The 23756-nt window shown below is 52.9% G+C and overlaps 7 protein-coding genes across 7 annotated transcripts; 2 read left to right on the top strand and 5 right to left on the bottom strand.

Annotated features, from left to right (window-relative positions):
* Window positions 1–981: 981 nt before the first annotated feature.
* Window positions 982–3334, bottom strand: EsH8_IX_000837 (uncharacterized protein; the record flags this gene model as incomplete). The annotated part of the gene is made up of 3 exons (XM_083267173.1): window positions 982–1974; window positions 2034–2466; window positions 2547–3334. The coding sequence occupies 3 exons, from the start codon at window positions 3332–3334 to the stop codon at window positions 982–984; spliced, it is 2214 nt and encodes a 737-aa protein (XP_083130738.1).
* A 5664-nt stretch (window positions 3335–8998) lies between these two features.
* EsH8_IX_000836 (uncharacterized protein) lies at window positions 8999–10225 on the bottom strand (the record flags this gene model as incomplete). Its single annotated transcript, XM_083267172.1, has 3 exons — window positions 8999–9455; window positions 9637–9771; window positions 9888–10225. 3 exons carry the CDS (start codon window positions 10223–10225, stop codon window positions 8999–9001), a joined length of 930 nt encoding a protein of 309 aa, XP_083130737.1.
* Window positions 10226–11404: 1179 nt separating this feature from the next.
* On the bottom strand, window positions 11405–12461 carry EsH8_IX_000835 (oxidase ustYa family protein; the record flags this gene model as incomplete). Its single annotated transcript, XM_083267171.1, has 4 exons — window positions 11405–11717; window positions 11772–12114; window positions 12174–12342; window positions 12402–12461. The coding sequence occupies 4 exons, from the start codon at window positions 12459–12461 to the stop codon at window positions 11405–11407; spliced, it is 885 nt and encodes a 294-aa protein (XP_083130736.1).
* Window positions 12462–13671: 1210 nt separating this feature from the next.
* On the top strand, window positions 13672–14154 carry EsH8_IX_000834 (uncharacterized protein; the record flags this gene model as incomplete). The annotated part of the gene is made up of 1 exon (XM_083267170.1): window positions 13672–14154. One exon carries the CDS (start codon window positions 13672–13674, stop codon window positions 14152–14154), a length of 483 nt encoding a protein of 160 aa, XP_083130735.1.
* An 855-nt stretch (window positions 14155–15009) lies between these two features.
* EsH8_IX_000833 (SDR family NAD(P)-dependent oxidoreductase) lies at window positions 15010–15965 on the bottom strand (the record flags this gene model as incomplete). Its single annotated transcript, XM_083267169.1, has 3 exons — window positions 15010–15272; window positions 15332–15866; window positions 15921–15965. 3 exons carry the CDS (start codon window positions 15963–15965, stop codon window positions 15010–15012), a joined length of 843 nt encoding a protein of 280 aa, XP_083130734.1.
* A 3988-nt stretch (window positions 15966–19953) lies between these two features.
* Window positions 19954–20543, top strand: EsH8_IX_000832 (uncharacterized protein; the record flags this gene model as incomplete). The annotated part of the gene is made up of 2 exons (XM_083267168.1): window positions 19954–20148; window positions 20259–20543. 2 exons carry the CDS (start codon window positions 19954–19956, stop codon window positions 20541–20543), a joined length of 480 nt encoding a protein of 159 aa, XP_083130733.1.
* A 193-nt stretch (window positions 20544–20736) lies between these two features.
* Window positions 20737–23710, bottom strand: EsH8_IX_000831 (Zn(II)2Cys6 transcription factor; the record flags this gene model as incomplete). The annotated part of the gene is made up of 9 exons (XM_083267167.1): window positions 20737–21283; window positions 21374–21624; window positions 21679–22134; window positions 22196–22286; window positions 22349–22550; window positions 22634–23127; window positions 23249–23364; window positions 23525–23548; window positions 23600–23710. The coding sequence occupies 9 exons, from the start codon at window positions 23708–23710 to the stop codon at window positions 20737–20739; spliced, it is 2292 nt and encodes a 763-aa protein (XP_083130732.1).
* Between the last annotated feature and the right edge of the window lie 46 nt (window positions 23711–23756).

The following is a 23756-nucleotide window of genomic DNA, read 5'->3' as shown; positions in this document are numbered from 1 at the left end:
TCTCGCGTCGTGGAACGGCTTCCTACGCAGCCGAATCTCTTGGGAGCATCCCGACTGCATCACGATGAACTCGTCTTGAAAAACTAACTCGCCGGCCACGGAAACCAACTGTTGGCACGGCACACCAACGCCTTTGGGTGCTTGGTGGATGGCAATCTGCCCAATAACGCCGGCGTGAGTCTCGGAGGCGGCCCAGCTAGGATTCTGGCTCATACTGTTTCGAGATACCCAGTTACGGCTCTGAATCACAGGAGCTCCTCTCTCCGACAATTCAGTCCAGTCCTCGTAAGACAAATATCAAGAGCACCGTCACAAATGCTTGTGGGTCGAGCATCAGCTCACGACAAGGAGGTTGGCACATGGACGCAGAGGTCAATCTAGCATTCTTGATTCATCTAGTTTCTCTGCAAAGACATCAGTCTGCCGTCATTGCGTGCAAACTTTTGACAGATTTCCCACTTCTCATTCATGCATCATAGCAGTCAACATACTTGCTGCTACCTGTGCACCCAAGTTTCGGCCGTGGCCAGAATACCCGATCCCACGCCAACCATGCTCGTTTGTCCCAAAGCCCTCCTCTTGATATTGCATGTGGTGGACCAAATCAGACGCCCAAATAACACCTTGTCCCATGCCCCCTAGTCGGCAGATGCAGAATGTTCACAACCCTAAACTGTACAGAAGCCCATGTTTCGTAAAGTTGATCCCAGATCCCAAGGCACTTTTTATGCTTCCACACCCCACCTGATCCTCCGTAGCGACTGCGGTATCGACCCGCGCCCCGTCGCGAGGATGATGGCAGTGATGTAGTTTAAAAATAAAAGTCTAAAGGGTGAAAATAAAATAAAATGCCAGCGCTCCTGACGACAAAGAAAAAGTAAATAGCACGTGACGTTTAGTCAACTAAGTGCTGAAAATATCTTTTGAATCAAAACCACACTACTAGCCGAGGTGGCACCCCTCACCCAACACGATTCGCGATCAGCGGAGGGTGTTGAAGTCCATTTCCGTGCCTATGCTGGATAAACCCGGCATATCCGAGTTGGCCCGTTGTAGTGCATGGAAGTCACCCACGGTGCGAGGTATGGGCTGTTGCTGGATGGCGAAGCTACTGCTAGCACGCTGAGGTTGTTGACGGGGTATTGAGTTCATCAGGTTGTTCCCGCCGGGGCCCATGGGATGCGACGTCGGTATTGACGCCGAATTGAGTCCTTGCTGACCCTGGATTGATGGTGGGCTGATGCTGCCCATATTTTGGCCTTGTTGCATGTTGGGGTTGTGATGCTGACTCATGCCGGGCTGAAGCTGCTGCGGCGTCATGCACTGGTTCTGCATCATGTGATGCGGCGGCTGGTGTTGGTGTTGGCTGTTGCCGTTCATCGCCGATCCATTTTGGCCCATCGGACTCATGACCATATCGGGCATCGGCGTGCACCCATAGTCGTTCATTCCGTGGTGGGGATACTCCATCGGTGGAGACATGATGGCGGGAGAACTAGCAAATGGCGAGTTCATGTCCGCAGCAGTCGCTGGAGGAACGGATGGTGCGCCGGTAGACGAGGCGGCAATGGTGTTCGTGTCGCTCCCGTTGCTGTTCATGTCGGACATGCCATACTTCTTTTCGTACTCGTTGGCGGGAAACTTGCGTTCGTATTCTGTGTCCATCTGCATCTGCATCTGGGGGGGCGGCTGGGCCATGCCGGCATTGCCGAAGCCGTCAAAGATGTCGATGTTGGCGAGGTTCGAGTTCTCGGGCGCGTTCTGCAGCATGGGATTGGTCAGGCGAGGCATGATGTCGGCGACCTTGTTCAGGAGCAGGGGCAAGAAGCGGTGGTCGCCATGGCGGAGGACGGCGATGATGTTGAGGGTCTGATTGAGCTGCTCGCGAGGGCCGACGGTGAACGGGTCCCGGGCGGCGGGCTGGACGGCGAGGAAGTCGGTCATGTTGCAGCTGATCTCGAAAAGTTTTTCAATCTACGCGCACTTAGTCAGCCGGGGGCAAATTGCCTCACTGGGTTTCTTTCAAGTCTTACCAGTCCGGATCCCATCAGCTCCATGCCCTGTCCGGGGAAGTGAGACGCGAGAGTCATCAACAGCTCGCGCGACAAGTCGACGGGGTAGTTGAAGTTCATGTTATCCTCGTTTTGAGAGTTGCCGTGGGTCAGCTGCCAAACAGTGCTCTTCAGCCACTGCTGGTTGGTACGCAGGTCGGACAGCTGGCCATCTTGGCAGAGGTATGTCGGAAGGACCTCGTTGAGCTGCTTCTGGAGGCTGGAAACGTAGAGGTTGCCTCGGGTCTTGTTCCACACAGTGGTGAAGGCATCGTCGAACGGGCGGAACAGGTTCACGAGCATGATGAAGCTGTTGAGCTGGTGGCTGAGTGGGTCGCTCGGATCGTCGGCGGAGTTGGGGGGGCTGATGGTGGCTTGCAATGTCAAAGGACGCTGTCGCTGAATGGCGTGGGCCCTGTATAGTGATCGCCGTTTAGCATATGAAACATGGGATTGGGAAGGGCACGAAGATGGAAGTTTAAAAAACTGGGTTACCTTTCCATGATGAAGAAGAGCCAGTAAAGGCGCCTCCTCCGAGACGACTCGGCATTGTCCCATTGGGGACCGTGGTATGTTTCCTCCTTGTTCATGCCGTTCAGGTGCATGAGGGTCGAGGCCTCGCGGAGGTAGAACCAGGCCTTGTCGTGCAGCTCGATGCCGTGGTAGCAGCCGTAGACGAAGAAGTTTGTGGCAAGGGTGTTGAAGCTGAGGTTGTCGAGGTAGTCGTAGCCCTTGCGCACCTGCAGGGTCTCCTCCAAGAGAAGCTGGCTCGCAACAATGGTTGCGCCAGGCATGACATCGAGATTGTAGGGGTCACCGGTGGGCATGGACATGCCGGGCTGGAGCATCATGAATGCGCAGAGGGATGTCAGGAGGCAGTAGGTGTCGCGGTTCTGCTCCATGAAGGGCAGCTGCTGGTCGATCTGGCGTCGGTCAAGAATGGGCATTTTCTCGTAGAGGTTCGCAAAGTAGAAGTCGAGGCATTCCTTGACCAGCTCGTTGGAGAGCAGGCCGGGGGTGGGCGCCAGGCTGACGGGTCCTGGAGGGTTGGGGATTCCGTTCATGCGGTTCTGGACCTTGGCCGACAGGCTCGTCTGCCGCTGCGTCTCCCTCAGCTCGCTGATGACCTTTGCTCGGGAGCCCTTGGGGCCCTTCTTCTGGGGGATGGCATTGTATGTGCACGAGAGCTGGGCAGTGTGGCAGTTGCGGCATGGGCTGACGCCGTCGCACTTGACCTTGCGGCGATGGCAGGCATCACAGGCCCGCTTGACGGCCTGTGTCATGCTGGCGGAGGGGTGAGGTGAGGACGTCGTCGTGGCGGTTGGGAAGGCGTCGATGGTCGCTCCGAGACCAGGTGAGATTATTCCGAGCGAAAGCAGCGGACCAACGCGGGCGTTGGCATGGACGACGAGAGTCTAGCGGGCGATTGAGTTTTGCGGGGAAGGAGGAATGATAAGGGAGGTGGCAGAAGAGAAGCCTGGGAGGGAGTCGTGGAGAGAGTTGAGAGGGATGTGTGTATTCGGCCCTTTCTGTATGCAGTCGCTGGGAACGAAACGCGGGGGGGGATGGTGCCAGAATCCGGGGCTGGGACGCCCGTTACAACCCTTTGCGCTCGTCTGTGCAGCGGGTTGGGTCCCAATTATACAGGGAGAGGAGCAAGAAAAAAACTCTGTTGATGTATCGGACGCTTGATGGATGTCGAGTTGATGTCGTCGCGGTCGAAAGCAAACCCCAAGAGATGGAGATGGAAGAGAGAGTGGATGGGATGGGATTTCTCGGTGAGGGTCGGTCGGTGGTGGCGGCGAGAGAGGGTGAGAGAGAGAGGAGAGAGAGATGAGAGGGAGGATAGAGGATTGCGGGTGTGTGTGAGTGGGCGGAGGGAAGGGGAGGAGAGTAATAGTATAGTACTCGTTAGCGGTGGTGGTAGTGGGAGTACGATGTAGTGGTCGTGGTAGGGTGTGAGCCGGGAAGGGGAGGGTAGAGAAGGAAATGCAGAGGAAAAGAGGACAAGGGTGGATACGCGAGTGGACCGGGGGGGAGGAAAGGACGGAGAGGGCTCCTGGCTCCTTTCAGTGGTGTTGGGTTGTTTGGCGGGCTTAGCATGTACTCTGTAGCCTATGTGGCCTGGCTCGGCTAGGCCTGTTGCAGTAGCGCGCTAGTCCCGACGGGGATTCGCGGTTTGGGGAGGACGGGGACGGGCAACGAGTACGGACAAGCTGGGCTGGGGCTGGGCATGGATGGGTGGATGGGCGTGGACATGGACATGGACATGGGCGTGGGCTGGCACAGTTGACTTATGAAGGGGACAAGCAGCCAGGCAGTTGAGAGGGCTACCGGCACATGGTAATTAGGCCAAGGTTCCGTAGGAACACTATGCCGTGTGTAGTAAGTAGTACGTAGTAGCCATGGCCATAGTTGCAGTCATGGTTGTAGTCATGGCCATATAGTCAGAGCAGTATGGTGTATAGTGTTGTGTGTGTTTGTGACAAAAGGGTGATTAAAATAGAGAGAGAGAGGGACAGAGAGAGCAGAGAAGAGGGACTCAGGTGAGAGACAATGTCAGACACGAATGAATACACGCACGTATCCACAAAATGTGTGTAGGTAAGCATGTATACTGCATGCTATTTACGCTACGGAGTACATGCAACGGAGTACATACATGCACTAGCTCCCATACCCCATACCGCGCACAGCACACGCCCATCCACATATGCCTAGCTACCAGGAGCCTTTATACTGCACACTTCACAGAGAGAGAGAGAGAGAGAGAGAGACGGACAGAAAAACAAAATGAGAGAATATGCGTGTGTGAGAGAGAGGCAGAGAGAGAAAAAGAGAGACACGTGGAGATGCACCGCTGCCACAACATCAAAGGACGCCCTGGGACGCTGCAGGAGCACTCTCTCCTGGCCTGGTTCCCCACAGTGAGGCGTCATCGAGATGGTTACTGTGCCCACGATATCCACCCAATTCTCTGCTGTAGTACCATGTACCTACACCACGGAATACACTGCAGAGTACCTACCTCTCTCGCCCCATTCGGTACATTTTTTCTCTTCACTCCTCACTTCCAAGGCATCCACCTCACTTTCATTTTTATTTTTATTCTTTTTAACATTGTGCACAACGCTGCAAATTTCCACTATCAATGCAGAGGAGCCGCCCATGGGGTCAGGGGTCCTGAGGAACCACCACCACCGCCGCTCACAGCATCTCACAGCATCTCACAGCACACTCACTCACCCTCTGGCCAGCTACCGGTACTCTCTCCTGGTGAGAGCTGGATGAAGCCGAGGCAGCACAACACACAGAACAGAAGCACCCGTCTCTCTCTCCCATCCATTCGCTCTCTCTCATTCTCTTGAGACGCATAGCATACGCACGGCACGGCATGCCCGCACCTTTCATAGCCCAGCTTCGCGTCCTGCACCGTCAACGTATCCCGCGCCGGCCTGCTTTGGCCCAAGCTCGCTGCCGTCGTCCGATGTCCGAACCTGTCCGAACCACTGCTCTTGAGCGAATGCAGTAGCCATCGCCGTTGCCGCCGCCCTTGCTTGCCTCGCCTTGCCTCGTTGCACGATGCAGTACCCGACGGGTACGTTTCACTCGCAGTCGGCCGAGGCGTGTTTCTGAGTCGACCCGAGGTTTCCATTCGCCTCACTTTGTCAGCCTTTTTTTTTTTCGCCCTTTGTACTCCGTCACTCCTTGTTTGCCAGCAATCTCAATCTGCTTGATCTTGATTCGAAATTCGACCTGTTCATCACCACCAGATTCGCCTGCCCCTACCCACCAACAAGCCAGCAAGCAACCATCATGCACGGCCTACGTGTGCGGAATGTAATTACATAGGCTACACAGCGCTACACAAGACTACTCACGCCACCATACCACTATACCGTGCTAGGCACACCAACGCCTTACGAATGAAATACCCCAGTGCGCCACGCCGTCCCCTTTGTTTTCATTGGGGCCATGGCGCAGTTTGCTGCCCATTGTCTGATCTGATCTGGGACCCTGGCGCTGCCTCTGGCGCCCCCCGCGGGACCTGTCACCAGCCTGCATTCCGTCCTCGCTCTGGTGCCAATAACCCCAGCGTTCCACTCAAATCTCCTGCTCAGCGTCTTTTGCTGCCTCCCCCATCCTTGGCCGTGCCCCCTTCCTTCTGTGTTTCTGCCGAGACGCCCATGGTTGAAGAAGGAGGCACACAAAACCGCAGAGCAAGGGACATCCATCACCCGCCCCAACCTCGACAGCCACGCCAGCAAGCCACAAACACAGCGCACTGATGCGTCATGGGCTGCCCATGGGGCCGCTGGGACGCAGCTATAGCAGCCATCGTCTTGACCCGTCCGGGTTGCTCATTGTTGAGCGCGCGAGCACTGGCACACACCGTCGACAGACAGCAGCTATTATGGATACTGTCCCTCTTTTCTGGAGAGAAGCCCCTCCCACCACCCGCGGTCTCGTTCCTCGATGGGGCCCGCGGATCAATGCCGCCCATGGTCGAGGCCACTACTTCCCAGTAGTCGGTCTACTATGGTAGTTCAACAAAAAAAATAAAAAATGGCAGCATGAACTTTACCCGTCTCGACAACATGGCGATCGTCCGACCCTTCGGACGGGACGGCCAAAGTTCGCCCTCTCCTCTCCGTCACTGTCCGGCAACACGCTGAACTCCTGTTCCCACTGGCTAACCAACCCCTCCTCTGCAGACGACACTGAATCGTCCTTGTTCTCGTCCGCGCCCACTAAGAAATGCACAAACACACACACACACACACAACGACTGCGACAATATTGAAATCACACTGTCCCGCACCTCTCAATGCGCCCACCGGCCTTGGCCATCTGACAACTGGCGGGCAATCTCACTTGACACACTTCCACCACCTTCTCCCACCACCCCTGAGCCTGTCATGCCCCAGATCGCCCTCAAGCGACACCGCAGGGAACCTTCCAAATTGCCTTCCACCGTGCTTCCATTCGCCACGGCCCACCTATTAGACGCTGTACCACCATCCTCCCTCAGCGACGCTGCCAGCTCTGCTGTTTGCTTGGTCGGTTCAGCATGCCAATCTGTGCGCGCCCGAGAGCTTGGGTGAGCTGGGTTTACTGCAGCCCACTGCAGCCCAGCAGGCTATTGTTTGGATAGGAACGGAACACCTTGGGACTCGTTCACGGCAGCAAATGCTGCTTCGTCAACCGGGTCGCCATCTTTTCATTGTCTCGCCCGCGTCGGGATTCGATTTCTCTTCGATAAATACGTGAGCGGCATCTGCCTCCGTGGCAACCCTGTTGTGACGGGGGGCCGGCGACTGAAGCAGCTTGCGAGGCGAGAAATGCTAGCTTCCGCCGCCTCAGAAGCCATCGACGCCAACGTGCATCAACACCGCCTCCATCTGCAAATGCCGGCGTGCCGACACACCCGTAGCCTGGGAGAAATAGTGTAGGTAGGCGTTTGCCCTCATGTCAGCACACCCAAAAAAATGTCCGTCCCTCTTACATAGCATCGCACAGCAGCTGGGTCCAACGCACGCACACGAGACAGGGGGAGAAGAGGGTGGTGTGGTGGAAGTGACAAAATTGCATTCCTCGTCCGTCACTGTCACTGGCTTCCATCGTAACACGGCATCAGGGCACACGTTACATCGCACGGCTTCTGGACAACACCGGAAGGCCTGAAGAATCTCCCCCTTCCCCCGTCGCCCAGCGCTCTTCTCTTCCGCCCCGTCGTGACACCGGAGCTGGTGACACCCGCTGCGGTTATCCTTATTCCCATGAAGAACCCTCGGGAACGCAGGGCTTCCAGGCTGGCGGCGATCTGAGCACCAAACCAGAAAGACCTTGCTCCGATCACCGTCGATGACAGCGCCCAGAGAAAGTGGCCTGCTTGCATCTCGTCCCCTGCTCCACCCCACCCATCCCAAATACCGACGACGAACCAGCGCTCGAGCGAGCGCCCAAAAGTCAAGCCACTCGACAAACCTCCCAGAACGACGACCAGGATGCTGCGCCAGGCCCGATTCGACCATTCTGTGCGTCCGTCTCAGCTCACCCTCCACCTCCACACGACCTAATCCGAAACGGGCTCTAGCGCTCGCGGTCGGTCCGATAAGGCAGTGCGTCCGTTTTCTTCAGCGCATCGCCAACTGTTCTTCAGCCCTCTGGACAGCTGCATGCAAGGCTGAATGTAGGGTTGGTGTTTTACGGCCCCTTGCTTTAGAGGTCCATCGTTGCTACACGCCAGACCCTCCCCTCTGCGTCAACACTTGTCTGGCTGCGCGTGCGAAACAATGGTCTTGGCCCAATAATATCGCTCGATATCGACTTGCAGGGGGAAAAAAGCCGTTGAGGTTCCTCCAAAATTGCCCGCCATGGCATTCCTTCACAGAGTTCGGAGACAGCCATCAGAAAGGGCGGTTAGACCTTTTTTCATCTCATAATCTGAAAACAGTTTCAAGCAACATTGCATACATATGATCGGCATTTGCAGCCTTGTCGGCGATTAGATACCCGACAGCCCCCGGACGCCGGCAGACCACCTCCGCCAACGCGGGCTGAAACGCCCCAAGGCCAGCTGTTTGCCCGTGAGGGACTCGCTATGCTGTTAACATGCGGAAGCAACTCCGGGGGCGGTCCCCCTGTATTTCCTGCAAAAAGCAAACAGCATCATCATCGCAGCTCAACTGCCGGCGAGCAGAAACCAGAAGAAAAGCCCAGCCCTCTCTTCTGTATACCGAACGGGAAGATGTCCGATGAACCGACCCATGTTCCTCTCCCCCCCCCCCCCAAAACTCCGCATTTACTTGCCCAACAAAACGCCGTTTCTTCCCAAGAAAACCAAATGATGTCAGCCTCGCAGCCTTATCCCAATCTTGATACACACGCCGTTATCATATCCCAATGCCCCCAAGCCCGTACGTCCGTCCACCCGCTCGCGAAACTCATAGCTCCTCGTTCGGGCAGTTGCCCTTGCACTTCTTGGGCAGATACCTCACTTCCGCGGCGCAGTTGTTCGCGTCCCCGTGCTCGCCCAGGCCGCCGGCGGGGACGAACTGCCCCGTCTGCAGGCTCCCCTTGAGGAAGTAGCTGTACCACGCCTCGTGGAGCACGTCGTGCCCGCGGCCCTGGCACCGCAGCACCACCCGGCCCCCGCTCAGGTTCTCGAGCGTCTCGCGCACCTCGGCGAGCGGGTAGCGCCTCGTGTGCGAGGGCGCGATGCCGGCGCGCTCGAGGGCGGTGAAGGTGTCGAGCTGGCGGAAGAGGCTGAAGGCGCGGGTGAAGTAGTCGACGACCTCGATGCCGGGGGCGTATGCGTCGCCGTAGCACGTCGCCGCCAGGGTGTTGATGCAGCTCGCGTGCTTGTTGTACTCGTGGGCCCAGAGGTGGTTGTTCCCGCCGCTGTGGTTTTCCCGCGCGTCAGTATCCCATGTTCGCAAAAGACGGGGGGACGGGGGACGGGGGGACGAGGGGGGGGCTGTTGCGAGCTCGCTCCGCGGACGTTGGACGGAATGGGGAATAGTTACGGGGGAATAGAGATTGTGGGGGGGAACAGGGGGAGGGGAGGGGGGGTGGCGCTTACTATGCCGCGACCCAGTATCTCTCCATCGAAGCGAGGAGGTCGTCCTGCTCGTAGTGTTTGAGGATGTCGGTGATGTTGTTGAAGCGAGGCGTCATGCCGCAGAACGCCTTGTAGCTCCCGTCGCAGAGGTCGGGCCTGTAGGTTTTCGTCGTGTGGTCAGCCACCGATCGCGAGCCTTTCGACGCCGTCATGGCCGTGCCAGGAGGGGTGATGATTCATAGGTGAGAGGGGGAACGACGGGGTTATCTTACCACAGCCCGTGGACGGTCCAGTCCTCCTCCGCGCCGCCGGCGTGCACCGTGTCGTCCCAGAACTGCGTGAGGAGGAGGCGGCCGGAGGGATAGACGAAGCAGCACGCGTCCTCGACGGGGCCGGTCCCGTTGTGGCAGCTCGTGGGCCCGTCGATCGGGCACGAGGGGGCGGCGGAGAGGGGCTCGTAGGGCGTCGTCGCGACGCCGCCGAAGCCGAAGCCGACGCCGCGGCCGCCGGCGCCCGGGACGGCGGGCGTGGCGATGGGCGTCTGGCCGGACGGGAGGTGGGGGAGGACGGAGGAGAGGCGGGCGAAGAGGGTGCGGAGGGAAGGCGCCATTGTATTGGCCCGTTTAATGGGTGATGCGCTTTGCAAAGTTATGTTTTCTCTTTTGATATCGGGATGGAAGAAAGTGGTGGTGGTTGGGGATAGATTGATGGGTTGTTTGGACCCCCGTTGGCGTGACGTAGAGAGGGAGAGCTCCCTCGAGGTTCGAGCTCGGCTGTCCGCGCGGCGGGATTCTGCCGTCAAGCGCGTTTCCGGATGAGAGCTAGCGGGCCACTCACCGCCTGCGGGGGGGGAGGGGGGACCACATGATTGGATGCTCCGCAGAGGAAGGGGAGGGGAGGGTTGCTTTTTGCCTGCGAAGATCGCGGGGATTTGTGGGGACCCGGTGACATTTCAATCGGCCCGGACACTTGGACCTTTGATCCGCTGGAGGGAGGGCATCGATAAGTTTAAAGGAGTGGAGGGGTGGGACTGCCTATCCATTGTGGTTTCTACGGAGGATGGGAGCTGGCCAGCGGGATGCGGATTTCTTTTCTTGAGACTCGTCGGAACGAATGGATCTTTCATTGTAGGACAAAAGTCCGGCCGGTGATATCGGCTGGGACAATAGACCGTCGGCCTCCCGATCATCGCCCGGCGCAGGCGAGTGTCGGTTGCCGGGACTCCAAACGTCGCCCGTCAGCAATCAGGCGTATTCTCAGGTATACCGTATTGACTGGGCGCAAGCCTTACAAGACTCCCGAACGAGCATGGAGCATGTCGTCTAATTACACTGCCTCGACGCTCGGCACGTGCAGTACGACGGCCCTATTTCGGCGCTGAGGTGGACCAACGAGCGAGAGAAGTCGGCCCCCCTGCTTACGAGTCTGGGTTCGCCAGGCGTAGCCGGCCAAGAAAGACCTTTTCCCCAGAAAGTAAGTAAAATGAAAATGTCATGCCAACATATGTTGTTTCGCTTGTTTGATGAATTTAGCTCTAATGTCAACTTCACATCTGCCTCACACAGATTCCCCCGAAACTCTTCTACATAGATCACTTGGACGTCAAGTGGAGGACTAATATAGCATGAGGAGATCCTAGTGCAGATAGCTGGCTAACAGGGGTATCTACTGTTCTTACCTTGGTTTGTGATGAACACTTATTGGCTAGTGAAACTACAGGGAGCATGTTCGTTCTTAATCGAACAAGAAGTCAAGTTTTGACTATGGAATTTCTGGCCTGGCGCCGTCTTTATGTGTGGTGGCCCAGGTCCTCTCCTATCAACAGGATCGACGGCTCTGGCTCGACTTCCGGGAAGTGTTCTGGCCTCGGGAGGTTCTTGAATTTCAGAATCTGCTCCGTGATGCCATTCTCATGCTGCCACTTCAGTATGGGGTCGTGCGCTACGCACTGCCTCTTGATATTGAAATCTGGGTACGGGTTCTTCTGCGTCCTCATCCAGTTGTGCGAGATCAAGTCCAGCGACGGGTTGCAGGTAAGCGCCTGCAGGAGTATATCCACGCAGTGGTTCAAGTGCGCCTGGTGCCTCTTGGGCGCCATTGAGCTGTGGCAGGTATGAGCACAATGTCGTCAAATAAGTTTTTGCGGCGTAACTCACATGTTCTTGTACGAGTTCCCATAATAGTGGTCCCAATGCGCATACTTGCGTATCTCGTTGAGGCAATGCAGCTGGTGCTGCATGTCAATCTCGACGAGATACTTGTCGGGCCCGACGCCCCAGTCTTCCGGGATGGACACGGATATCCTGGGGTCCTTACCCATCTTCCTGAGAGCGTCTCCGCTGACGCCGAAGTACTCTATCCGGGCCATGTCCTCCCATGCTTTGTCGACCTCCTCACTCGGCGATTCACGCCAGATACGGGGCGGCGTGTAGTCGTTGAAGAGGGTTCCCTTAACCTCGACGGTCTCTAACTTGATCGGCACATCATCGAGGATAGGACCTGTTGGCAACCGACGTCAGTGCATGGATATAGCTAGCTAATAAGATGGGCAAACATACTGTAGGGAGACACGCGTTTCATCAAACGAACAGGGTCGTTGAGCCATCTCCACGATACGAACAAAATCCCGCACGACGTGGCGAAGAAGACGGCATTGAGAACTGTGACGAGCTTCAACCGGAAACTCCATTCTTCTCTAAACCGTGGACGCGAAGATGCCCATTTTGTCTGCCGAGTCTGTTAGCAGATGCCTTTGTGTTTCGCAAACTAGGTCGGGCACCACGCACCTCCGTGGACAGATCTTCTGTGGACTCCTTGTCTGGCACACTTTGGTAGAGTTCCTGCATCGTTGCCAATGGTGCGGAGGAATTCAAAGGAAAAGCTGAGAGAGAAAAAAAAGGCCCATCAACCTCTCAATGGGCTTCCGTGTGCCCTTCAGAAAGTGATATCGGCGGCGCGTCGGCTGTCTGGAGCCGACGACAGAACGAGAAGTTTGCCGACGATGGCGCAACCGCGTCAAGTCGTCAGATGCGATTGTGTCACCTGCCTGAAAGCGTCAAGCCTCGGATTCGAGACCTTGTATCAGGCACCAACGGGCGCATCTCGTACACGTACGGAACCTCAATCTTTACGTGCGGCATGTATCACGCAGTTGGGCTGAAGGATAAGCTAAGTGCCCGAAGGATTCTGCCAAGAATACGATGGTTGAGCACGATTCGATCTCGTCCTGCAGTGCGGAGGGGAAAAGTCGCTAAGCCACCGACGGGAGTCGCTGAAAAGGAAGGTTTGTCTGAGCAGCGTGCGAATTAGCCGGATTGCCAAATCGTCTCTGTCCAGTGAAGTCGGGAGGAATGGAGTCAGCGCCCTGCCAAAGGGGCGGGGAGGCAAAGGGCAAAGATAACAGGAGACGAGTCTCGGCGACTGATCCCACAGCGGCAGGGGCCGGAACCGGGGCGAAAAGGATGAGATGCTAGCCTCCAGCGCCAGCCGGGCGCCGGGTGCTTATTTTAATTGGAGATTGAGTTTATTTTGCCAATCGCCTAGGTCTTTGCAGGATTCTAGGCTGCATGTTAATTGCCTTTTTGGGGCTCTCCACGCACCTTCTCGATGAGGTTAGGAGAGCTGCCCCGTTGCTCACGTTACATCGGCCGGCAACGACTAAGATGGAAAGGGCCGTATGAGCGCGTATGACTTCACTATTCCGTTTGACAAGTGCGGATGCCTTCCTAGGTATGAGGTTGAGACGAAGGATCGGGATGAAGGATTGGCACGAAGGATTCTAAATGTGACGCTGAAGACGCTTGTCTCGGATTATGTGCGATGCGTGCGCGGTCGTATTGCATGTTGTCAACGAGAGGGGCGCTTGCGACTTGCATGTCGGTGTCCCACGACACCGGATAAGACCGTCGAGGAGCTGTGAGTTCAAGCTGGTAAGGCGAAAAAGGCTATAAAGTCTTATGGATGGCTGATAGCATGTGAATCGAATCACCATCAGGCCATTGCTCTCTGACACCCCCTCAAAAACCAAACCAACACAAGACCATTGTCTTCGTCAACATGCGTGGTCAGTCTTTCCTTGCTGCCGTTGCAGCTTTGGCTTCTATCGTTTCTGCCGCCCCCGTGGACCCCGAAGCATACGGTCCTCCCACCAACCCTCACATCATCTCGAAGAAGGACACAGTTGAGGCTTACGGTCCCCCTCTTAACCCGCATATCGTTTCCGAGTCGAAGAGAGATACGGTTGAGGCATACGGCCCCCCTCTCAACCCCCACATTGTTACCGAGTCGAAGAGAGATACGGTTGAGGCATACGGCCCTCCCATTAGCCCCCATATCATCTCCAAGAAGGACACAGTTGAGGCATACGGCCCCCCTCTCAACCCCCACATTGTTACCGAGTCGAAGAGAGATACGGTTGAGGCCTACGGTCCCCCTCTCAACCCGCATATTGTTTCCGAGTCGAAGAGAGATACGGTTGAGGCATACGGCCCTCCCATCAGCCCCCACATCATCTCGAAGAAGGATGCGATTGAGGCCTAAGGTCATCTCTCAACCCGTATCTTATCTCCAATGAATTGATTCCCTTACGTCATTAAGAAATAAGGGACTTCGAATCAATGACCACAAGTGAAGAGTAATGGCCATCAATGGGCTGTTGCGTGAAGGCTTGGAATGTGATGTGAAGCCTGTTGAATATTCCACGGGTGCAGAGAGTTTGGAAGCAGAGGTTAAGGTTCAAGGATTGAAAAGTGAGAAGTCTCTTTGGATATTAAAATAAACTGAACTCGAAAGAATGCAGTTTGGTGTTGAATCAAATTGAATGCACGAAACGACGAATTTGACCTCTCACTTTGATATGTACTAAACATAACCTTTCACTCATGTGACACATTCCGTGGGGTCCTTGACGTTTAGAAACTAAGTCGAATTCCTGAATCGAGAAATTATAATGTATGGTCGAGTTGGGCCAAAATACACAACTCGTGATAGCCGAATACACCATCATCCTGGACTCGTCTCTTGAGACTGAGGAGGACCTCAATAACTACTCCCAGGCGAGCGCTCCGTCGCATCTTTGGGATGCTTTCGCCATGAAAATTTCCGGGAAAACTCGAACTCAGCAAGGTGACTAGAAAGGAAGCAGCAAAGTTACGTCAAAATGCTGCCAGGTACGACTATACGCAACATTCGGTTCGCGGAGATTTCAATGACATAAATCTGTTGCCTTGATGTCTATGAGCCATATAAGTCGCAAGGGTGCCTTTTCTTTTGCGAATACAAGAGTTAGGAATTTTCCATTTGCCTCCTTTGTGAATTCCCGAAGTTGGAAACTCCGGGTTCCGCTGGCGCGGCAGGCTGCCCGCGTTCTAGACGGGTAATCCAACATGATACTTACTACAGCCCTTGATTGATGGTAATTGTTAAACCAGAGTCCACAGTCAAACCTGTCCCGTTAACATAGCTAGACGCGGGACTACACAAGAATACAACCACCTCGCCAACTTCGTCCGCTTCCGCCGGTCTCCCCGCCGGCGTGATCGCCTCGATGAACTGGTCGATGCCCGGTGTACTCTGACTCTCCGTCTCGAACATGGCCGTATTGACCCACGTAGGGGCAACGGCATTGACGCGGATATGCTTTTCTCTTGTATCTTGCGCTGTCGGTCATAGTCAGCAATCTACGCATAATTTACCGCAACAGGAATTAGAAACTAACCTGTCGACCTTGTGATACCTAAGGACGCATGCTTGGAAGCCACGTACGCAACCTTGTTCTTCACTGCCCCGAATGCCAGCGCAGAGAGCACATTCACCACGCACCCCCTCTCAAGCACCCTCTCTTTGCCCAAGAGCGTCGTATGTCGACGTCTCTCTTGCTTCTCCATGATGGCCACCGCAGCCCTCGTAACGATCAACAGCCCCCGCGAGTTAATCTTGAACGTCTCGTCAAAGATGTTCATGTCGTTGTCGGGCACAAGTCCGTCTCCTAAAGCGGGCACTCCCGCGCTGTTGACGAGATAGTCGACCCTACCAAATTCCCTTGCCACAGTCTGCATCAACGCCGTGACGGCAGCCTCGTCTGTGACATCCATTCTGTAGCCCCGTGCTTCGTACTCTGGATTGGTAGCAAAATCCTTGGACCTCGTCGCCGCGGCGACAGCCGAATCTTCATTGATATCTGTGAATATTACAGCGCGGGCGCGGGAGGCGGCAAATGTATAGCCCGTTGCGCGACCAATGCCGCTGCCCGCCTGAGTGGTGTTAGTCTGTCAGAAGATACGGATTAATGAAGGAAAGTGACCTACACCGGTGATGAAGGCTACGCCTTCTGTTTGATAGGCTGAGGTCATGGTCGCTATCTTTCGTACTGCCTTTGAATCGTGTGAGTTCCTTGGGTATAAACTTTGGTAGATTGATTGCTTAATATAATCTCTCAAAGGCTACCTTCTACTCCTTGATTGTTTGTGCTTTTATGACCGAAAGCTCCGGTATGCCTCGGGATATGTGCGGAGCCCAATAGGGATGTACCAAAGTTCTTGGGTGCTCAGCACTAATGCGCAATCGCCAGGTTTCATGTATTCCTCTCCCCACACCAAGGTTACAAAATGGAGATTCGTACAACCCCGCATCTTACTTGCATAAGAACTTCGGTGAGATGTGTAAATCATGGTCCTGCGGAGGAAAATTGGGTCGAAGGCAACAGGGGAATTCACCTAATGCCGACAGGCATCGGGCAAGTTTTGAGAGCAATGATGGGCATATTTCCTCTGTTGTGTGTCACGAAAGGGAGTAGCTCAAAGTACTTATTTGTTCAAAGGCAAATATGAGATCACTGATATGAACAGCTCTAAAGAATATATGTAAATCGTCGCCATTAGCAGCTACTTAACCCTGAAATTGAATGACGATCGGTTACGAGCAGCTTAAGAATCAAAACATCATCTTATCATATAATTGGATGTAGAGTATAGACATAGCTCGACTCTTACCGAAGAAGCGTGGTATTAGCAGTCTACAACATTTATTCCTATATATGATCGTTTTAATCTGACACATAATATCTTGGTACTGACTGTCGGTATGAATAATCCGCACATAATTTATGCGTTCCTCACAAAATTCTTTGGACCCGTCAGCGGGCGCAGTCGCTTGCATGTTGGTTCCTCCGCCCGTGATCCAGCGTTTTCTCCAACCGCTTGCAAGGCGTTGAGAATACCCTGACATAGATCATTAATACATGGGCTCACTTGCGAAACGACATCTTCGATAACTACGTAGGGTTCAGAGGTCCCCTGTATTGGGAGTTGCATTGGTGCGTCGTCTAACATCCTTTTGCAGCAAGTGCATTGGGCGTCTGCTCTGACTTCAGGGGGTTCTACGTTATTTAAACCACTCCAGGTATCACGGAGCCGTAGAAATCGAGTATATCGACCGAGTTTCCTAAAGAGCACACATGAGAGTTGGTATACGGCTGGTTAGCCGTAGAGTGAAGCGTGGCACTGCCATCTTCTGTCTCCATTTACTATGGGTCCTGTTCAGACTCGGCACCGACGGAGTCTCAGACAATGTTGATTTCCTTGAAAGTTCTCTAATGCAGGTTTATTTGGCGTCCCGACTCGCGCAAGAGGGTCTAAAGACTTTTTTTCCAAAATTAAAATAGTGATGAATGGTGGAGAGAAAATCAACCTGCGCCGATTTGAATATGGAGAACCGGCTATAAAATAGTTGGGGCTGAGAAACTTGCGTCCGATTACCACCGAATTCTCCCCTGTACAACTCTGTTGTGAACTACGAGAATACCTTCACTATCTTAAAAGTAGCAGCTGTTCATTACAGTACCTGGCTTATAAAGACACCTTTACTATTGCCTAACAAACTTGGCATTGGATGGAGTCAATTGACCTGAATGTCAAAAACGAATGGGTATCCACTCTCGTGGCGTTGACGAATCGCATGCGTCTGGTTCCGACAGAGAGACACGAGGGAACGCGGGTTTATTGTAGCTATGCGAGGTTTCAGTCATAGGGATTGAAAAGGTAATAAATGCCATTTTCATTCCTTAAATTTACTTCTACCCCGATTGTTCTATTCCCGTGGTCTCATTATTGGAACACGTCTAGGTATCTATCACACCCCGATCTGGCCAGCTTCAGCAATGAGGGCCACATCAACAAATGCAAAGCTGCGTCGGTCCCATCATAAGTCACGAAACGGATGCAATGTCTGCAAGATTAGGCACATCAAGTGTGACGAAAGTCGACCGTCTTGCATCAACTGCTCCGTTGTCGAACGCAACTGCGTTTACCCAGGTCGAGCACAATGGTCAAGGTCCACCAGACTAAACCTCCCCCAAGAAGACATTACAACCAGCCATACATATGTCGAATCTTCAGCAACAGCAAACACCCCTGCAGTTTCTACTCGTGGCTCTCCAACACCACAAGGAAATGTCGGAGCCGAGAACATAAGTCCTATCGCGAACAACGTCTACACGATGGACCATTTGATCTTACTACATCATGTCGAGAAAAATTTGAACGATATTTCGAAGACGAGCAAAACAAATGAAGATTTCAAACACGTTTTAGAGGCTGCTTTTGCTTCCCCATATCTATTCAACGAATTGCTCGCGCTGTCAGCCCTGCACTTGAGCCAGGGCCATCCCCGGTCTCAAGAATTCCACCAGCAAGCCTCAGACTTGCAAACAAGAGCGCTGTTGTTATTCAATGAGGCTAGAGAAGAGGTTTCAAAAGACCACAGCGTTTCAATGTTCATTTTTGCCTCATTTTTAGGTCTCCATACCCTCTACGACACCCTCCAGGGTCAACGGGATGACTTCGGCTCTTTCCTAGATAACTTCACGGTGTACCTTGACATTCACCGAGGAGTCAGCGCTGTGACAACTCAGTCGACGGAAGCCATTAGTCAGTCACTTATTGGCCCCTTCATCAGTTCAATCGAATGGCATTCTTCGGAGGACGAAAATCACGCTGAGGAAACAGAACTGTTACACGACATGATCGATCAGGCAAACCTCCCCGAAGCGTCTGATCAGGCCTATCGCAAGACTTTGACTGTGCTACACGAATGTTTAAGTCTTCAAAATCAGTTGCTAGCTGAAGGACTTGCCGCCCATGAAGCTCCTATTAGATTCTGTACCGCTGTCAACGAGGAGTATATCACGAGCTTAAAACAACGACAACCAGAAGCGCTAGTGGTTCTAGCGTATTATGCTGCGATGCTGCATAGAAGTCGTGACTTCTGGGTCTTCAATGACGGTGGCCAGTACTTGATCGAAGCCATTATTTCCCAACTTGGAGCCTGCTGGGAAGATAGGCTGGCTTGGCCAAAGTCTGTCCTTGAGGAATCATGATATACCCTGGCTTAAAACAAAAATCTAGTTAAATCACTACATTTCATATCTACTGCTTTAGAATAACTTGGCATTAAAAGTTCCCCCCGTTTTCTTTTCTTTCTTTGACTGATGTCCTCGAATAAGACCCAAGGATTAGCTTGGAATGGAAATCCAAAGGTTTCTTCGCAGTGTCTGCAAAAGGGGCGTGTCACAGCCTGCGCTCAAGAACCCGGTGAATAATAGCATATGGGTCGGTTTGTCGCCAAAGTGGCACCGCTTGCGCTGCTGCAACTGCGTCAAATATATACCCCTTGCCTTGTGGCAGTTGAGCTCGTAGAAGTCATCTTCAACAGCCGTAAAGAGAATGCTACTTTATTTTGGCGGCGACTTGAGCCCAAAAGACACCCCAGTCACTGAAGGCTATCTAAATGTAGTTTTCCATCATGGGAAATAAACAAATAGGATTCCCATTAGTATAATAATTTGTCACATAGATTCTATTAAGCTCTGTGACAGAGTACTGAACCAACGACCTTGCTTACAGGAAAGGCAATCGTAGCCATGGATGCGCCACAATCACTTGCTTTCCAATAATCAATTTAGCAATGTGATTCCCGTCAGTCACCCGCATAGCCATCTTCTCTTCGTCGCCTCTCGGCTGTCCCCTGTCATTGTCATATGAATGCAGCCAAGCATGAGGAGCCTAACCGACATAAATACATGCATAGCCGGACCATTAGGGCCGCAAAGAAGTGCAGACCATGGCGTGAAAGGTGCATAGGAGGGACGGGCACAGCCCCATCCATCGCCAGCCAATACCAACCTCGTGTTTAGTACACCCCTCCCACCCTCACAGCCGAGGTCGCTGTTTGGAAACTCGAGCGTAAAGGAAAAGCTCTTCAACACTAGAGAGTCCGATTCTATATAAAGCGCAAAACAGATTTGAAATCAAACGGGGTCACTTACACTAGCTGCGACACACCATGTACGACCAACAAGACACCACACAATACCCATGGGATAACCTTCCATCAGGAATGGCACCCCTAAGAGAGACCCGAGAACTATCTATCTCGGACTCGATCAAGCGCAGCGAAGAGTTCCAGGAACTTTTCCCCGATGTCGATTTCACCGGAGGTGTGATTAAGCCTACCATCAACTTGAATTTCGACCTCCAGGTAAGCGTTGCGTCTCCGTTAAGCATTGAGTCTCCAAAACTCCTTCATATTGTATATCTCCCACATGTCTGTACACATCGTTGGATATCATCTGATGCCGGTGGTCTTAGGAGCGCGTCGATGAAGGGAACCAAAAAAAGCACAACGCCCTGATGGCCGGGATGCTAGAGCACATTACCGATACTACTGAGGCAGAAAAATACTTCTGGGAAACTAGAGGGTGTCTTGCTAATTATCCGGAGGTACTGGCACAGTTTGAAGCTATTTATCTTAAAAACAGGCCTATTTCAGTTATGGTAGGGCATTTACACGAATGTCTGTCGATGAAAAGGGCTGCGGATGTGGAAACTAAAGGGACTAAGCTGGATTCGGAGGGCATTAAAGGAGATAAGTAATTTTTACGAGTTAGGCTACAGGGCTAGGTGAGGATAGGGGTATGAAATAGCCAGGCTACCTGGATTTGCACTCTGAAACTCCTGCGAGAAGATAGAGTCGGCTATGTATCTAGCGAGATGATGGTTTCCTGTAGTCCTACATATTCTATATATCTTCAAGTTTACTTCCTCTCATTTAGCACCCACCACTGGTTTACTGTGACGGCTCGAATGCGGGTTCTTGAAGAAGGTCCATCATCGTCTGGTTACTGTAGAAGAAATCTTCCAACTGAGCCGTATTCGTCACCCACATCATTGGGTTCCCAGGCCTTGAACTTTCATACATGGTGTCGCCGCCTGTGCTTGCAATTCCCGCGGCTGGGAAAAGCGCTGGACCAGTATTCGAGTTTTGGTCAAAATCTATCGCTTGTTGCTGCTGCTGCTGCTGCTGCTGCTGCTGCTGACTAACATCTCCGCCTTTAGGTGGGAAGCCCAAAGCTGCAAGGTACGCATCCATCTCTGCGCTTGCCTGCGTCTGCCTAGATTGTGGTGTAGAAGCGCGAAACTCGACAAAGCGGAGAGCCACGCTGTACAGGACCTGGAAGAGGCGAGCCATCTTTGTCGCCGCATCAGACATGTCGGATGTCTCTTGGAGGAACAAGACGAAGGAATGGAGACGTGCCAAGTCTTCTTTGTCCTGAGTCTCTATTACCTGACAGAATAGGACGATAAATGGAATGAATGGCGCAAACAAAACTGTCCTGGAGGAAGATTAGCATTTCTTTGCCACCCGTCGTCTGTTACATATATGATACATCTATGTTTATACAGGAGCCTACCAAAAGACGTACCAATGAATGTAGCTAGCAAAATAGACGTTGTGAGACTTGCGCATGACAGCGACACAATCTTGATGTTTCTCTAGCGCAGCTCGTGCCGCTTTGATGCATTCGGGGCTAAAAGTTGTGGGGGACCCTTCAACACGTGGAGCGGCTCGGTATACTAGTGTGAGAAGCGACAAACGTAGTACGCAATCTGAAGAGAGGTAGAACTCCGCAAAATTCTCTTCCGACACCGCCCCTTTGAAATCCTTGTACTTTTCCTATTGAAATATATTCAGTGGAAGTGGCTATTGGGAGATGGCACGGATACTGACACTCGCTTCCTGGGTGCGTATGTCGATGTCGTGAAGCATAGACACAAGCTCATGAACTCGCGTTTGACGGACATGATACGGCTGAGCCATGGAATCTGGGCTATAGAGCTTCTCGTAGATTTGGCCCTGGCACTTCGCTATTTGGATCCACACAATGAAATAAAACCAAATTGGATTTGCTACCGGCTCCTTTAGTGAAGGCGGTGGCATGGTGATGTGCCAGTCGGGAATCGTAGATGGCCTGCCTAGGCGGAGCGAAAGACTCTTGTCAATGTAATACACGTTCCAGAAAAGGAACTGGTACCAATGTACTCCATGGACTCTAGGCTTTCCGTCGTCTTTCGTGTTCTTGAGAGATTCCGCTCGATGATAGCCTAGATTTTGGCACAATTCTGACGCCTTAGAGCAGAGCGTCCATGCAAGCGAGGGTTTTGAGATCTCGACAGCATGAAATGTCTTGAAATGGTAAGCTTCAAATGCTTTTGCGATCTTTGACTTAGATTGAAAATTAACTCACTCCGAAAAGAAGTGCAACAATAACATCAGATGTCGCCGGTAAGTGAAGTGGGAGAGTCATCAGGCAGGTTTCCAAATTCTCACGGCATATCCTATCAGCGTTAGACAAATTTGAAATCATTAAAAGAAAAAGAAAAGCCCCCGTGGTACTCACTTCGCGTAATCAAGGTATTCTTGTCTTTCATTGGCTGATACCTGCGCAGCGTAGTCTGTGAAAAGCGAGTACAGACCGCCGTTCATAGTAATGTAGTCATATTCCGAGTAGTTATCGGAAAAGTAGACATTGAGGCAAATATCTGGAAAGCGACCAGAAGGTAAGAAATCATAGATCCAGGCCATTCCTGTGAGACGTTGATCTGCAAATTAATAATAATAAAAGTTAGCGTAGAACACAACGGTGTCTATAAGATGAGTATCCCCCAGTGGCATAGTATCTTACTCTTGGCTATGCGAATGGTATGTACGGCCTTCTCTATGGGTGGTAGTTCAAGTCCTTGTAGGCGAGGCCGGCTAATCGGTTTCGCGTGGGGATAAGTCATTTCTCCGGCGGCGGTCGGTTGTTTCAGAGCGTTGACCATTTGCGATAATGCCTCCAGCGTCTCACCCAAGTCCAGGCTTGAATCTTGCAGCGACTCAGTGTTCACGACCTTTTGCACAAACTCGGTGGCGAATACAGAATGGGCGGCAAGAGATGAGTCCCCCTCGACAACAGGACCGGATTCTTCGTCTGCAGGATGGAGAGTTTGACTTGCTGGTGTTGATAAGGATGATGACTGCTGAGCGAACGATACTGCACCATCAATTTGCGGTGTGCTCGTGGTAGCATTGCTACTGTCACCGCGGCTCATATTGGATGGCGACTGCATTTTCATATCATGCAGGAGGCGGATCACTGTTTCGAGTCGACGGTCGATTTGATCAATCTTTCTTTCGCTGTGTTATGATTGTTAGCTAAGACAAAGTCTCATGACGCCCTCTTCCAGCGCGACTACCGAGAAGTCATGCCGTCCAACGGTAAGACAAGTGGAAGGTCTTGAGGGGTTCAAATGCCTACTATTGTGGGGTGATTAGGACCCTCGTTCGCTTCTCCTTAGGCTTGTTGTCGGCATGGGTGCACTCGAGCTTGGCATGTGTGCAGTACGAACAGGGTGATTCTCTGTTACAGCGGATCTTAAACTAAGTCAGCACTTCTTGTGATATAAAAATGGCCGCAAAGCAGATTGTGGCTCAATTCGATATTCTGCCAAGTGATTCTCTATCAGCCGTGTATGGCGATTCAAGACATGGCATCTCTTGGCGCAGCATGACTCCAGAGCGCGAGTAAACGTACCTTTCGAGCACGACAAGCATCACACTAACAATTCCGTCAGTGACTGTCCGTACAATGTGCATTGGCATGGCTCACAGCTCTACGAATAGAAACCTGGGGATTGGCCGGTGACGGTTCAGGGCCTTCTCCGAGATCATCGTTAACAGTGTCCTCGTGACCGCTGACTTCCTGCTGGCTTTCATCCATGGCTGTGAAACGCTTCTAACAAGGGTGTGTGGGAACGCCAATAGTT

The sequence above is a fragment of the Colletotrichum jinshuiense genome, chromosome 9 (genome assembly GCF_051148585.1).
Source record: "Colletotrichum jinshuiense chromosome 9, complete sequence".
Taxonomy (NCBI): domain Eukaryota; kingdom Fungi; phylum Ascomycota; class Sordariomycetes; order Glomerellales; family Glomerellaceae; genus Colletotrichum; species Colletotrichum jinshuiense.
The sequence above is the reverse complement of the archived record's forward strand: the minus strand, read 5'-3'. Positions and strand labels throughout refer to the sequence as shown.